The 16177-nt window shown below is 42.9% G+C and overlaps 1 protein-coding gene across 1 annotated transcript; it reads left to right on the top strand.

Annotated features, from left to right (window-relative positions):
- Positions 1–5275: 5275 nt before the first annotated feature.
- On the top strand, positions 5276–12124 carry LOC106600384 (myeloid-associated differentiation marker homolog). The gene is given in 4 exon segments (XM_014191690.2): positions 5276–5557; positions 6597–6690; positions 10054–10539; positions 10541–12124. Coding segments are annotated over 2 exon segments (882 nt in total). The 5' UTR covers positions 5276–5557; positions 6597–6690; positions 10054–10185; the 3' UTR covers positions 11069–12124.
- The last annotated feature ends 4053 nt before the right edge of the window (positions 12125–16177 follow it).

The raw sequence follows: 16177 nt of genomic DNA on the forward strand, positions 1-16177 counted from the left end.
CTCCAAGTAGGCTGTCATGTGCCTTTTTAATGAGGAGTGGCTTCTGTCAGGCCATTCTACCATAAAAGCCTAATTGGTGGAGTGCTGCAGAGATGGGAGAACCTTCCAGAATGACCATCTCCATAGAGGAATTCTAGAGCTCTGTCAGAGTGACCATCGGGTTTTTGGTCACCTCCCTGACCAAGGCCCTTCTCCCTTGATTGCTCAGTTTGGCCGGACAGCCAGCTCTAGGAAGATTCTTGGTGGTTCCAAACTTCTTCCATTTAAGAATGGGGACCTTCAATGCTGCAGAAATGTTTTGGTAACCTTCCCCAGATCTGTGCCTCGACACATTCCGGGCTCAGAGCTCTACGGACAATTTCTTCGACCTCATGTCGGACAAAACAGAGATCTTCTGTTGGATCTGACAATTAATCTTGATGGTTGTACAGTCATCTCAAATAAAACTGTGAAGGACCTCAGCGTTACTCTGGACCCTGATCTCTCTTTAGACGAGCATATCAAGACTGTTTCAAGGACAGCTTTTTGCCATCTACATAGCATTGCAAAAATCTGAAACTTTCTGTCCAAGATTTATGCAGAAAACGTTATCCATGCTTTTGTCACTTCTAGATTAGATTACTGCAATGCTCTTCTTTCCGGCTATCCGGATAAAGCACTAAATAAACTTCAGTTAGTGCTAAACACGGCTGCTAGAATCTTGACTAGAACCAAAAAATGTGATCATATTACTCCAATGCTAGCCTCTCTACAGTGGCTTCCTGTTAAGGGCTGATTTCAAGGTTTTACTGCTAACCTACAAAGAATTACATGGGCTTGCTCCTACCTGTCACTCCGATTCGGTCCTGCCGTTCATACCTACACATACGCTACGGTCACAAGACGGTCACAAGACGCAGGCCTCCTAATTGTCCCTAGAATTTGAAGACTCATCTCTACAGTAGGTCCTATGATTGAGTGTAGTCTGGCCCAGGGGTGTGAAAGTGAACGGAAAGTCACTGGAGTGACGAACTGCTGTCTTTCCTTGCTGTCTCTGCCTGGCCAGTTCCCCTCTCTCCACTGAGATTCTCTGCCTCTAACCCTATTACAGGGGCTGAGTCACTGGCTTACTGGTGCTCTTCCATGCTGTCCCTAGGAGGGGTGCGTCACTTGAGTGGGTTGAGTCACTGACGTGATCTTCCTGTTCGGGTTGACGCCCCCCTCGGGTTAGTGCCGTGGGGGAGATCTTTGTGGGCTATACTCGGCTGCTTGAAGTTGGTGGTTGAAGATATCCCACTAGTGGTGTGGGGGCTGTGCTTTGGAAAAGTGGGTGGGGTTATATCCTGCCTGGTTGGCCTTGTCTGGGGATATAGTCGGTCGGGGCCACAGTGTCTCCCGACCACCTCCTGTCTCAGCCTCCAGTAATTATGCTGCAATAGTTTGTGTCGGGGGCTAGGGTCAGTCTGTTATATCTGGAGTATTTATCCTGTCTTATCCGGTGTCCTGTGTGAATTTTAAGTATGCTCCCTCTAATTCTCTCTTTCTTTCTCTTCTCTGAGGATCTGAGCCCTAGGGCCATGCCTAAGGACTATCTGGCCTGATGACTCCTTGCTGTCCCCAGTCCACCTGGTCGTGCTGCTGCTCCAGTTTCAACTGTTCTGCCTGCGGCTATGGAACCCTGACCTGTTCACTGTACGTGCTACCTTGTCCCGGACCTGATGTTTTCTACTCTTTCTCTCTACCACACCTGCTGTCTCTAACTCTGAATGATCGGCTATGAAAAGCCAACTGACATTTACTCCTGAGTTGCTGACCTGTTGCACCCTCTACAACCACTGTGATTATTATTATTTGACCCTGCTGGTCATCTATAAGTGTTTGAACATCTTGGCCATGTACTGTTATAATCTCTACCCGGCACAGCCAGAAGAGGACTGGCCACCCCTCATAGCCTGGTTCCTCTCTAGGTTTCTTCCTAGGTTCCTGCCTTTCTAGTTTTTCTGTGCTTCTACACCTGCATTGCTTGCTGTTTGAGGTTTTAGGCTGGGTTTCTGTTCAGCACTTTGTGACATGGGCTGATGTAAAAAGGGCTTTACATGAATACATTTGATTGATTGACTGGTCGATGCTTATTTATAAAACCCTCTTAGGCCTCACTCCCCCCTATCTGGGATACCTACTGCAGCACTCATCCTCCACATTTGTATTATATTTGTATTTTATTTATCCTTTTATTTAAGTAGTCAAGTCAGTTAAGAACAAATGCATATTTACAATGATGGCCTACCCCGGCCAAACCCTAACCCGGACGACACTGGGCCAATTGTGCGCCGCCCTATGGGACTCCAAATCACAGCCGGTTGTGATACAGCCTGGAATCGAACCAGGGTCTGTAGTGACACCTCTAGCACTGAGATGCAGTGCTAGAGACCACTGCGCCACTCGGGAGCCCACATACAACACCAGTTCTGCCAGTCACATTCTGTTAAAGGTCCCCAAAGCACACACATCCTCTTTTCAGTTTGCTGTGGCTAGCGACTGGAACGAGCTGCAAAAAACCACTCAAACTCGACAGTTTTATCCCCATCTCTTCATTCAAAGACTCAATCATGGACACTTACTAACAGTTGTGGCTGCTTCACATGATGTATTGTTGTTTCTACCTTCTTGCCTTTGTGCTGTTGTCTCTGCCAAATAATGTTTGTACCATATTTTGTGCAGCTACCATGTTGTGCTGCTGTCATATTGTGTTGCTACCATTCTGTGTTGTCATGTGTTGCTGCCATGCCATGTTGTTGTCTTAGGTCTCTCTTTATGTAGTGTTGTGGTGTCTCTAGTCGTGATGTGTGTTTTTGTCCTATATCTTCTTTTTTTTTTATCCCAGACCTAATACCCACAGGAGGCCTTTTTCCTTTTGGTAGGCCGTCATTGTAAATAAGAATTTGTTCTTAACTGACCTTCCTAGTTAAATATTTTTAATCCAAAGTTGAACTTGCAAGAGGCATTTCACTGTACTTGTGTGCCACGTGACAATAAAACTTGAAACTACATCAGTAGTATAGGGCTCAGGTGTTCTTGTGGACTCGTGGACATAGTCCTTAGTTGCAAACAGGCACTATTGTGCATGTGGTGTGTGTGAGAGTGTTGTGTGTGTGCTTGCATACTTGTGGTGCAGCTTTGTAAAACTTCAGATGCCTTCAGTCTGTTTCTGAGTAACTAGTCATTAGGGTAGTAAATAAATAGTGGTTTCCATGGGAACTGTCTGTTTCTTAGCAACATATACAAATAATGTGAACAACAAATAAGTACCAGCAAAATAATTTCTTGGTAGCCATTGACTGATAACATGTTGTTTTAGGCTATAGATGTAATATTATAAATTGAAGGACACTGCCTGCTATAAATATGAACCATTATGCCAAATGAAACTGTAATAACTAAATGACAATCAATTGAATGAAGAAACCTGTAATTATTTTCATTAATTTACATTGCCTTAGAGAGTATTCATACCCCTTGACTTAATCCACATTTTGTTGTTACAGCCTGAATTCAAAATTGATTAAATAGATTTTGTTTCACCCATTTACACACAATACCCCATAATGACAAAGTGAAAACATGTATTTAGAAGTGTTTGCAAATGTATTGACGATGAAATACAGATATCTAATTCAGCCTAAGGATTCACACCCCTGAGTCAATACATGTTAGAATCACCTTTGGCAGCGATTACAGCTGTGAGTCTTTCTGGGTAAGTCTTTAAGAGCTTTGCAAACCTGGATTGTATAATATTTGCACATTGTTCTTTTAAAAATTGTTCTAGCTCTGTCAAGTTGGTTGTTCATTGCTAGACAGCCATTTTCAAGTCTTGCCATACATTTTAAGGCAATTTAAGTCAAAACTGTAACTAGGCCACTCAGGAACATTCAATGTCATCTTGGTAAGCAACTCCAGTGTATATTTGGCCTTGTCTTTTAAGTTATTACTGAAAGGTGAATTTGTCTCCCAGTGTCTGTTGGAAAGTAGACTGAACCAGGTTTTCCTCCATGAATTTTGTCTATGCTTAGCTCTATTCTGTTTATTGTCATCCTAAAAAAATCCCGAGTCCCTGCTGATGACAAGCATACCCACAACACGATGCAGCCACCACCATGGTTGAAAATATGAAGGGTGGTACTCAGTGATGTGTTGTGTTGGATTTGCCCCAAACCTTACACTTTGTATTCAGGACATAAAGCTTATTCCTTTGCCAAATTTTTAACAGTTTTACTTTAGTGCCTTATTACAAACAGGATGCATGTTTTGTAATAGTTTTTTTTCTGTACAGGCTTCCTTCTTTTCACTCTGTCGTTTAGGTTAGTATTGTGGAGTAACTACAATGTTGTTGATCCATCCTCAGTTTTCTATCACAGCCATTACACTCTAACTGTTTAAGTCACCATGGGCCTCTTGGTGAAATCCCTGAGCGGTTTCCTTCCTCTCCTAGCAACTGAGTTAGGTAGGACGCCTGTATCTTTGTAGTGACTGGGTGTATTTATACACCATCCAAAGTGTAATTAATAACTTCACCATGCTCAAAGGGATATTCAACGTCTGCTTTTTATTTGTTACCCATCTACCAATAGGTGCCCTTTGCGTTGCATTGGAAAACCTACCTAGACTTTGTGGTTGAATCTGTGTTTGAAATTCACTGCTCAACTGAGGGACCTTACACATAATTGTATGTGGGGTACAGAGATGAGATAGTCATTGAATCATTTTAAACACTATTATTGCACTCAGTCCATGCAACTTATTATGTGGCTTTCATTAACAAAGTGGTTGAATACATTTCCCCTTTTCATTTGTAATTAATTTGTAAAAAAATTCAAAAATGATAATTCCTCTTTTACATTATGGGGCGTTGTGTGTAGGCCAGTGACACAAAATCTCAATTTAATCCACTTTAAATCGGCTCACGGCTCTGACGAAGGCCGTGAGGCCGATACGTAAGATTATTAAATATCAGTGATACTATCAAGAGCAGTGTGCGGTTTCCTTTTTCCTTCATCCTGTTTCAACTGTTGCCATGCACCTGCAATAAGATTTCTCAGATGTGCGAGTGCCTTTTGAATTTTGAAATGCATACTGTAACAAAGGCCTGGGCGATTCCGCCCCCGACCTAATTCAATACGGCCCGCGGAATAATGCTCAAATTACGTAAAGAATTTGCGAGCGTAAGCGTATTTGTTTTTCAAATTAAAAGCCCAATGAATACTCGTCTTTGTGTAATGGTTTTAACTCCCACCGCTTGTGGGACATGTATTTTGAAGGCACGTATAAATAACAACTGCACGAGGACAGACAGTGGCTGACACACGTCAGTTACAACTAGTAGGAAGCTAGAAATTGCGCAAAAATGAGTTTTTCAAAGATTTAAAAGAAAAGGAAAGTAGACACTGAATGTAGGGTGTTTTTTTTGGTTTTTTTGCCTTTTTGAACATCAGATGTACAGCCTTGTCAAAGCCTCAAGGGAAAATTACTCCTGACCCGCCAAGTAGAAGCCAACAATCTCACCCACCTTCCGACGCTACTGGTCTGTTCCCTTTCTTCTACTTTCACCTTAAAATGTGCATAACTGAGCTGCAACTTGAGTTTATCGATCTTCAGTCTGATGCAGTGATTGTTTTGAATAGTTCTCCAATGTCAGTGACGAGGATCTATGCATCTCTTGATGAACAAAACTTTCCAAAGTTTAGGAGTCATGCTCAGAAGATGTTTGTACCGTTTGGGTCAACCTATGTATGTGAACAGACATTTTCAGTTATGAAATGTAACAAGTCAAGGCACAGATCATCTCTTACTCACTCACTCACCTTTCGGAAATCCTGCGTATAGCGACGTCAGAAACTTTAACGTTTCCTGACTTCGCTCCCCATCAGAGACTTCGCTGCTCATACCGATTCAGTATTTTAAGTGAGTTGCCAAATGTTTGGCTCTCTCTTTCTTGTTTTTGTGCATACCCGTTAACAAGAGTTCTGGTGCTGAATGTAGTGTACTTTTCCCTCCGTGTAGTTCATTGCATGTTTAATCATGAAAATACCAACCAAAAGGAGAACATAGATGTGATTTATTTCTGTGCACGTTAAACAAGTAAAATAAGTAGCATATCTGGACGTGATTTACAGTAGATATCTGTCAACACAGTCATACACATGATGTATAATCCTGTAATATGATTCTGGCCCGCGATGGCAAAAATATATTCTAATGTGGCCCTCCGTGGGAAATAATTGCCCAGGCTTGCTGTAACACAACAAAATGTGGAAAATCTAAAGGCGTGTGAATACTTGCTGAAGGCACTGTGTATCTCAGGTTGTTAATATAGTGATCAGATAGTGACCTATTGATGGAGGAGGCACAGATCCAGACTTCTAGAATTTGGCAACTCACTTGTAGCCTACAGAAAACGTACAATCAATTCATCTTAGAAACTAGCCTCGTTAGTCGAGTGCAATTTTGCGTGGAGGAGGGATGGGATGGCGCGCAGTAGAAAGATGGTGGCGACATTTGATACCTAATTTGGTTTTGCACTGGGCGGGGTGCTGTGTGGATGTGCTTTTCTATGACTGTAGGAAGAACGGACTAGTAGAGCTACGCTTGCAAACGCCCATTCGTTTGGAGATCCTGAGAGAGAACAGAGGATATTGCAGCCACAACGTAACAAAGGTAATACATTTTGGTCACAGTGTTATATTTGAGATTGTGTAATATAGAGGTCTATTCGAGAGTTTGTTTCTCAACATGACGACTACAAATTGTACAACCTGTTGAAACGTGTCCTAATTGCATGCCTTTTATAGTTTAAACACAGTATATTAAAAATACTAATTCCAGGAATGTTGTTTAACTTCCAGTGTCAGCTTTCTACACTATGCAATTGAAACATCCCATTTTGCACATCAAATAGCCTAGAAGTATTTTGGACACAGGGATAGTCAAGAAAATAACTTCTGCAGTGTTGTAAAACTGTTTTGCCATTCAAATGTCTTTTGCCTCATATGAATGACTTGATGGGGGATACACTCGTTTTGTTCTAACACTGAGAAGCTCCAGGGCGCGGCACAGTTGAGCGTCACACCCAATTCAGACTGTGGTTGTCATTGAGCAACCACAATAACAGAAGGATAACGGTACGCTACAGTTGTCAGAATAACAGGAAGGTTGTAAACCGATTTCGGATGAATATTTTGAATATGAGGGCTCTGATAGTTTATGGGAATGTGGTTGCAGGCGTTCCTATAGTCCCTACTCTTGATCAGAACACGTGTTATAACACAAATATTTCCCCCTATATTGTTGCAGCTGACCAGCTCACCTATGGAGCATGGTGAAACACCGTGAACATTTTGGACTCGTTGGTTTTAACAATACAGTACATCATGGCCTAGTGTATTTCTGTAACATCCTCAGTGACTAAAATATCACAATATTACAGTATTCAGTGTCTACAGTTTACATCACTGTATTGTGCTCTTATCTCACTTTTTCTCCCTCTCCCTTTCTCCCTCCCTCCATTGTGGGACCATTAGCTGACAGACTAGAGTCCCTTGTGTCTATGCCTAGCAGTCTGGGAGCCTATGGCTCTTTATCTGGATTAAGGGTGAAATCGAGTTAACCACGTTGTGTCATGACAACGCTCGTAACCACTGCCTCAAACAAACACTGAGCCTGCCCTCTTCACCCTCAAGCTTGTGTGTGTGTGTGACTGTGCAAAAGTATGCTATTGTATATCCTGTTTCCCCTCCTGTCCAGGCTATGTGTGAGCCTATTTTAAGCACCTCTCTAAAGGAATAGCTGTCTTTTCCATGCCACCCCCTAAAAGGTGGCTTACCCATTTTCCTAACATGATTTCATAAGTACCAAGTACTGGCTGGGAGTGGATGGATTTTTCCATTACTTCCTCCCATAGGTTTATTTTAAGTGCTTTACATGATTAGTGTTTCTCTTTGATCGAGAGACAGAAAGAGAGGGATACAGAAAGAGAGAGAGAGATTTATGAAGGTAAAAGTGTCAAATGTAAAGAAGAGAGATCGGGAAAGGGGACTTGGCACCTTTTGACTCAGTTAGCAGTTCGGCAGTAGTCTGCATAGCTGGGAGAAATCACCAAGTTGGAAAATCTTACAAGAGGGAGGGTGCATGAGAGAGGGAGGTGACTCACTGCTCTGCTATTCCTCTTCATCATTGTGTTTAAAATATGCCTTTCTGAGTTTAAGGCACATGGATTTCCCCATTTTACTTACTTCAACTAGCCTCTTCTGCCTGACTGCTTTGGTCACTCTCACTTTGAGTTTGTCCATAGTTTAAAATCTTTATTCATCTGTCTGTTTCCTCTATTTCTCTCTATCCATATCCCTTCCCTCTTGCTCCCCCTCTCTGTCCCCTGCTGTTTGAACAAGACATTTTGTTAATGTAAACAGGTCTCTTTTAGTCCCTCCTAAGTTATGTAAACTGGGAGCATGGACTCTTCACCATTTGTGGAGGGGACTGTAGGAGAGAGTGGCTTGGTGGAGTGGGAGGGAGGGAGCAATAGTTGCTCAGGCCTGAGTGTCTCTGGATAATGAGACTGTTAGTGGCCGATGACAGATTGGCTGTGAGGTCGGGTGGGGGTCTCTTTCAGCACCACGCCTGTCTGAAAAGCGGGGGTGGGGGTAAAAGCATGTCCAGTGACACTGACTCATTGACTTATAGAACAGGATTCCCTCAGCTGATAAAGCCTTCTCAGAGAATAAAACTGAAAAGAAGGAACCTATACTTTCACACCCTCTTATACAGTTGAAGTCAGAAGTTTACATACACTTAGGTTGGAGTCATTAAAACTCATTTTTCAACCACTCCACACATTTCTTGTTAACAAACTATAGTTTTGCCAAGTCGGTTAGGACATCTACTTTGTGCATGACACAAGTAATTTTTCCTACAATTGTTTACAGACAGATTATTTCACATATAATTCACTGTATCACAATTCCAGTGGGTCAGAAGTTTACATTCATTGGAGCAGTGGCTTCTTCCTCCCTGAGTGGCCTTTCAGGTTATGTCGATATAGGACTCGTTCTACTGTGGATATAGATAATGTTGTACCTGTTTCCTACAGCATCTTCACAAGGTCCTTCGCTGTTGTTCTGGGATTGATTTTGCACTTTTCGCACCAAAGTACGTTCTTCTCTAGGAGACAGAATGTGTCTCCTTCCTGAGCGGTATGACGGCTGCGTGGTCCCATGGTGTTTATACTTGCGTACTATTGTTTGTACAGATGAACGTGGTACCTTCAGGTGTTTGGAAATTGCTCCCAAGGATGAACCAGACTTGTGGAGGTCTACATTTTTTTTTTCAGCGGTCTTGGCTAATTTCTTTGATTTTCCCATGATGTCAAGCAAAGAGGCACTGATTTTGAAGGTAGGCCTTGAAATACGTCCACAGGTACACCTCCAATTGACTCAAATGATGTCAATTAGCCTATCAGAAGCTTCTAAAGTCATGACATAGTTTTCTGGAATTTTCCAAGCTGTTTAAAGGCACAGTCAACTTAGTGTATGTAAACTTCTGACCCACTGGAATTGTGATACAGTGAATTATAAGTGAAATAATCTGTCTGTAAACAATTGTTGGATAAATTACTTGTGTCATGCACAAAGTAGATGTCCCTAACCGACTTGCCAAAACTATAGTTTGTTAACAAGAAATTTGTGGAGTAGTTGAAAAATGAGTTTTAATGACTCCAACCTAAGTGTATGCAAATTTCCGACTTCTTCAACTGTATATGGTATTTAAAATGCAAAATCCATGATTGAATTGATCAACTTTTGTGTATTGTCACCCATTATTATGTTACATTGACAAGGAGATATTGGGAAAAAAATGCAGCTGGTGCCCTCATGTCGTCAAATATGATACACCATCACGAATGTTTTATGAAAACCATAATGGAATCAATTCTTGCTATTAGAACTTCATTGTTTTTATATGAATGCATTCTGTTAATTTGTTCTTTGTTACTGAAGCTGCTCTCAATTCTGTGTCTCCTTATAGATCCCTCTGCACCAGATGCACCAAGAACAGTAGTCCTACAGTATTCCACATAAATATCTCATCTCCAGCCTATTCAGCCTTTCACTTTAATCTAACCCATTCTAGTTTGTCAAGCATCATCCATATCCCATCATGCCGATAGTGGTGGTGCACTCCAACCCCCTGTTCTGGGTGCGTTTATGTGCTCTGGTCTTCTCCTGTGTGGCCTTTGCTGTGACCGTCCATGGGGCCAACCTCTCCCATGGCACAGGGGACTGGTGTGTGTTCTGCTGGGCCTTCAGCTTCGCAGGGACCCTGCTGGTGCTGTTGGTGGAGCTGTTTGGCCTGCAGACCCGTGCCCCTGTCTCCTGGAAGAACTTCCCCATCACCTTTGCCTGCTACGCCTCCCTGCTCTGCCTCTCTGCCTCCATCATCTTCCCCCTCTACTTCCTCAAGGGCCAGCCCTCCCATGGCGAGACTCACAACTACCGCATTGTGGCCACCGTCTTTCTCCTGCCTGGCAACCATCGCTTACATTTGTGAGGTGAGCATCAGCAAAGCCAGGCCAGGAGAGGTAGCAGGTTACATGGCCACTGCCCCGGGTCTGCTGAAGGTGTGTGAGACTTTTGTAGCCTGCGTCATCTTCGTCTTCATCAGCGACCCAGTGTCCTACGACTCTCACAATGCACTGAGGTGGTGCCTGGCCGTCTACTGCATCTGTTTCATCCTGTCGGCGGCCATTATAGTGCTGTGTATCTGTGAGTGCACCGGCTGCCTTCCTTTCCCCTTTGCCCGCTTCCTATCCGCCTACGCCATACTGGCTGTCGCCATGTACCTCACCGCCACCATCATCTGGCCCATTTTTAAGTTTGACAAGAAGCACGGGGGATCCTCCAGGCCCTATAACTGTGGCAGATATGCAGGGCTGTGCGACTGGGACAAGCAGATGGCTGTGGCTGTGCTCACTGCAGTCAACTTTGTGCTCTACCTGGCAGACCTGATCTACTCTGCCCGACTGGTGTTTGTTACTGTGTGAGAGGAAGAAAGAGGGAGGTAGTTGATTTGATTACAATGTAGAGAGAGGTTGAGGAGTAGAAATGAAGAGGTAAAGAAATAAATTGCTTACTGTGTTTTGTGTCATTTATATATCAATGTTCAGACAGAAGTCACCTACTCAGCCAGAGAAGGACTATACATTGAGGGGATTGCTGTGGTATTTCATGCAAAGGAAAAAATCCTTACACAATGATGGTGTTATGGACCCAAGAACTCAGATTAGATGGACCAAAACTTAAAAAAAGATCTATCTCTGATTATCTGACACACAAAACACAGTGTTCCATAGACAGGATGGATTTATTGAGTATGTTGATGTTACTATAGTTAAATCTTAACTTTGAATGGTCTTTTTTATAAGCATGGCTTTTTAGAAATTATGCAATACTGTTAGTAGATGTAATATTCTGGGTACAGAACAACTCACACCTACCTAGTTTGGAGTTACGAAATAACAAAAAAAAGTCAATCAAACCCTTAAGTAATTCCTAGAAAATTTGCACACTGCTCCAATGTTTGAAAAAAATTAAAGTTTAGGAATTCATGTTAAGTTGTATGTTAGCCTAGCTTTTTGGTTATTTTATATTCCTGTTTTCACATTTAAAAAAATATATTTTCATATTCTGCCAAGCTTTTTGTCAAGAGTTTATTGTATGTTGAAAGAATATATCCAAAAGGTAATGCGCACTTACTGTTTGACACTTGTTTGCTATAACTCATTCTCTGTAGGCGATGGGCTCTCCAAAAACATCTTAGAATAAAAAGTAAGTTGTTAGTTACATGTATTATCCTTAATCTGGCCCATTGGTTTGTACTACTGTGTCAGTCTGCTCTTGTGGATGAGAAGGTCCACTTTGTCATAGAGATGGAGACATCTTTTTGCTGCATTGTCTTCTCTCTACTTCCTGCTGTTTCTGATACATGACATGTCTTTTTAGTTTTTTATTCCACTGTGCCTGTTGAGAATGTGCCTACCACATCAGTGTTTTGGGAGAATATAATCCAGTGTTCAATAAAAGCCATGTGATATATTAAAGCCTGTGTGCCAGTCAATAAATGCCATGTGATACAGTGGGGAGAACAAGTATTTGATACACTGCCAATTTTGCAGGTTTTCCTACTTTCAAAGCATTTAGAGGTCTGTAATTTTTATTAAAGGTACACTTCAACTGTGAGAGACGGAATCTAAAACAAAAATCCAGAAAATCACATTGTATTATTTTTAAGTAATTCATCGGCATTTTATTGCATGACATAAGTATTTGATCACCTACCAACCAGTAAGAATTCCGGCTATCACAGACCTGTTCGTTTTTCTTTAAGAAGCCCTCTGTTCTCCACTCATTACCTGTATTAACTGCACCTGTTTGAACTCGTTACCTGTATAAAAGACACCTGTCCACACACTCAATCAAACAGACTCCAACCTCTCCACAATGACCAAGACCAGAGAGCTGTGTAAGGACATCAGGGATAAAATTGTAGATCTGCACAAGGCTGGGATGGGCTACAGGACAATAGGCAAGCAGCTTGGTGAGAAGGCAACAACTATTTGCGCAATTATTAGAAAATGGAAGAAGTTCAAGATGCCGGTCAATCACCCTCGGTCTGGGGCTCCATGCAAGATCTCACCTCGTGGGGCATCAATGATCATGAGGAACGTGAGGGATCAGCCCAGAACTACACGGCAGGACCTGGTCAATGACCTGAAGAGAGCTGGGACCACAGTCTCAAAGAAAACCATTAGTAACACACTACGCCGTCATGGATTAAAATCCTGCAGCGCACGCCAGGTCCCCCTGCTCAAGCCAGCGCATGTCTAGGCCCGTCTGAAGTTTGCCAATGACCATCTGGATGATCCAGAGGAGGAATGGGAGAAGGTCATGTGGTCTGATGAGACAAAAATAGAGCTTTTTGGTCTAAACTCCACTCGCCATGTTTGGAGGAAGAAGAAGGATGAGTACAACCCCAAGAATACCATCCCAACTGTGACGCATGGAGGTGGAAACATCATTCTTTGGGGATGCTTTTCTGCAAAGGGGACAGGACGACTGCACCGTATTGAGGGGAGGATGGATGGGGCCATGTATCGTGAGATCTTGGCCAACAACCTCCTTCCCTCAGTAAGAGCATTGAAGATGGGTCGTGGCACAGCCAGGGCAACTAAGGAGTGGCTCCGTAAGAAGCATCTCAAGGTCCTGGAGTGGCCTAGCCAGTATCCAGACCTGAACCCAATAGAAAATCTTTGGAGGTAGCTGAATGTCCGTATTGCCCAGCTACAGCTCCGAAACCTGAAGGATCTGGAGAAGGTCTGTATGGAGGAGTGGGCCAAAATCCCTGCTGCAGTGTGTGCAAACCTGGTCAAGAACTACAGGAAACGTATGATCTCTGTAATTGCAAACAAAGGTTTCTGTACCAAATATTAAGTTCTGATTTTCTGATGTATCAAATACTTATGTCATGCAATAAAATGCTAATTAATTACATAAAAATCATACAATGTGATTTTCTGTGTTTTTGTTTTAGATTCCGTCTCTCACAGTTGAAGTGTACCTATGATTAAAAATTACAGACCTCTACATGCTTTGTAAGTAGGAAAACCTGCAAAATCGGCAGTGTATTAAATACTTGTTCTCCCCACTGTATATTAAAGCCTGTGTGCCAGTCAATAAAAGCCATGTGATATATTAAAGCCTGTGTGCCAGTCAATTCTTGTGTCTGTAACTATTTACTTGTGCTTGTGTCCTGTGAGATAGAAATTACATATTTACCTGATTTGTTTAATATTAGTAGTTAATGCTTAACAATAGTAAGACATTTTTGTATCTACTATTGCTGTGTTTCTTTAAAGGAATGGTTCCACTCTAGCTCCCTGCAGCTGGTTTAGACGTATAGTCAATGACATGGGGCGGCTTGGGATAGAGAAACTTGAGGAACAAAATAGACCTGTATTGTCACAAAATGATCTTCTGTCTCTGAGTAACTTATTGCTCTCGCGGCACATAAGACAAAGAGCCTCTGAGAGTGACCACAGTCCTTCAGTCCATCCTGTTCTTTTCATAATCTTTCAAGGGCACAGCAGTGGATATGAGGTCCACAGAGGCTAGCTCGAACACTGTTAACAGTTCTGTCAACAGAAAGGAGTAACGCTATTACTTGTTTGTGTGCTTTAGACAAATGTTTATTTAACTAGGCAAGTTAAGAGCAAATTATTATTTACAATGAAGGCCTACCAAAAGGCAAAAGGCCTCCTGCGGGGACGGGGATTAAAGATAAAAAATAAATTCAATACAAATATAGGACAAAACACACATCACAACAAGAGAGACGACACAAAACTACATAAAGAGAGACCTAAGACCACAACACAGCAAGGCAGCAACACATGACAACACAACATGGTAGCAGCACAAAACATGGTATAAACATTATTGGCAACAGACAACAGCACAAAGGGCAAGAAGGTAGAGACAATACATCACACAAAGCAGCCACAACTGTCAGTAAGAGTGTCCATGATTGAGTGTTTGAATTAAGCAATTGAGATAAAACTGTCCAGTTTAAGTGTTTGTTGAGCTCGTTCCAGTTGCTAGCTGCAGAAAACTGAAAAGAGGAGCGACCCACAACTCATGGCCACAAGAAGAAAATAAGGTAGTCTCTCTCACTTGATTAGAATTTTACACAACAGTTCAACAGCTTTCTCACAACTTGTTCATTATAAAAGTAAACCATTAACACCAAGACTATTTCTCAATCTCTCTCTCCTGATCTCTCTCAAAACACACTCACACATGCACACACACAGTAGCATCACACACAGTAGCATAAATAAATCATAAATCAAATGTATTTATATAGCCCTTCGTACATCAGCTGATATCTCAAAGTGCTGTACAGAAACCCAGCCTAAAACCCCAAACAGCAAGCAATGCATGTGAAAGAAGCACGGTGGCTAGGAAAAACTCCTTAGGAAAAACTCCCTAGAAAGGCCAAAAACCTAGGAAGAAACCTAGAGAGGAACCAGGCTATGAGGGGTGGCCAGTCCTCTTCTGGCTGTGCCGGGTGGATATTATAACAGAACATGGTCAAGATGTTAAAATGTTCATAAATGACCAGCATGGTCAAATAATAATAATCATAGTAGTTGTCGAGGGTGCAGCAAGCACGTCCGGTGAACAGGTCAGGGTTCCATAGCCGCAGGCAGAACAGTTGAAACTGGAGCAGCAGCATGGCCAGGTGGACTGGGGACAGCAAGGAGTCATCGTGCCAGGTAGTCCTAAGGCATGGTCCTAGGGCTCAGGTCCTCCGAGAGAAAGAAAGAAAGAGAGAATTAGAGAGAGCATATTTAAATTCACACAGGACACCGGATAAGACAAGAGAAATACTCCAGATGCAACAGACTGACCCTAGCCCCCCGACACATAAACTACTGCAGCATAAATACTGAAGGCTGAGACAGGAGGGATCAGAAGACACTGTGGCCCCATCCGATGATACCCCCCGGACAGGGCCAAACAGGCAGGATATGACCCCACCCACTTTGCCAAAGCACAGCCCCCACACCACTAGAGGGATGTCTCCAACCACCAACTTACCGTCCTAAGACAAGGCCGAGTATAGCCCACAAAGATCTCCGCCACAGCACAACCCAAGGGGGGGGGGGGCGCCAACCCAGACAGGAAGACCCCGTCAGTGACTCAACCCACTCAAGTGACGCACCCCTCCCACGGACGGCATGGAAGAACACCAGTAAGCCAGTGACTCAGCCCCTGTAATAGGGTTAGAGGCAGAGAATCCCAGTGGAGAGAGGGGAACCGGCAAGGCAGAGACAGCAAGGGCGGTTCGTTGCTCCAACCTTTCCGTTCACCTTCACACTCCTGGGCCAGACTACACTTAATCATAGTACCTACTGAAGAGTTAAGTCTTCAGTAAAGACTTAAAGGTTGAGACTGAGTCTGCGTCTCTCACATGGGTAGGCAGACCATTCCATAAAAATGGAGCTTCACACACACAGTAGCCTCCCACCCACATCCCAAACCGCTGTAGGGGGTGTGGTTGTGGGTTGCTGCTTTGTATATGTAGGTTTATA

Source organism: Salmo salar, chromosome ssa03 (genome assembly GCF_905237065.1).
Source record: "Salmo salar chromosome ssa03, Ssal_v3.1, whole genome shotgun sequence".
In the NCBI taxonomy this organism is placed as follows: Eukaryota; Metazoa; Chordata; class Actinopteri; order Salmoniformes; family Salmonidae; genus Salmo; species Salmo salar.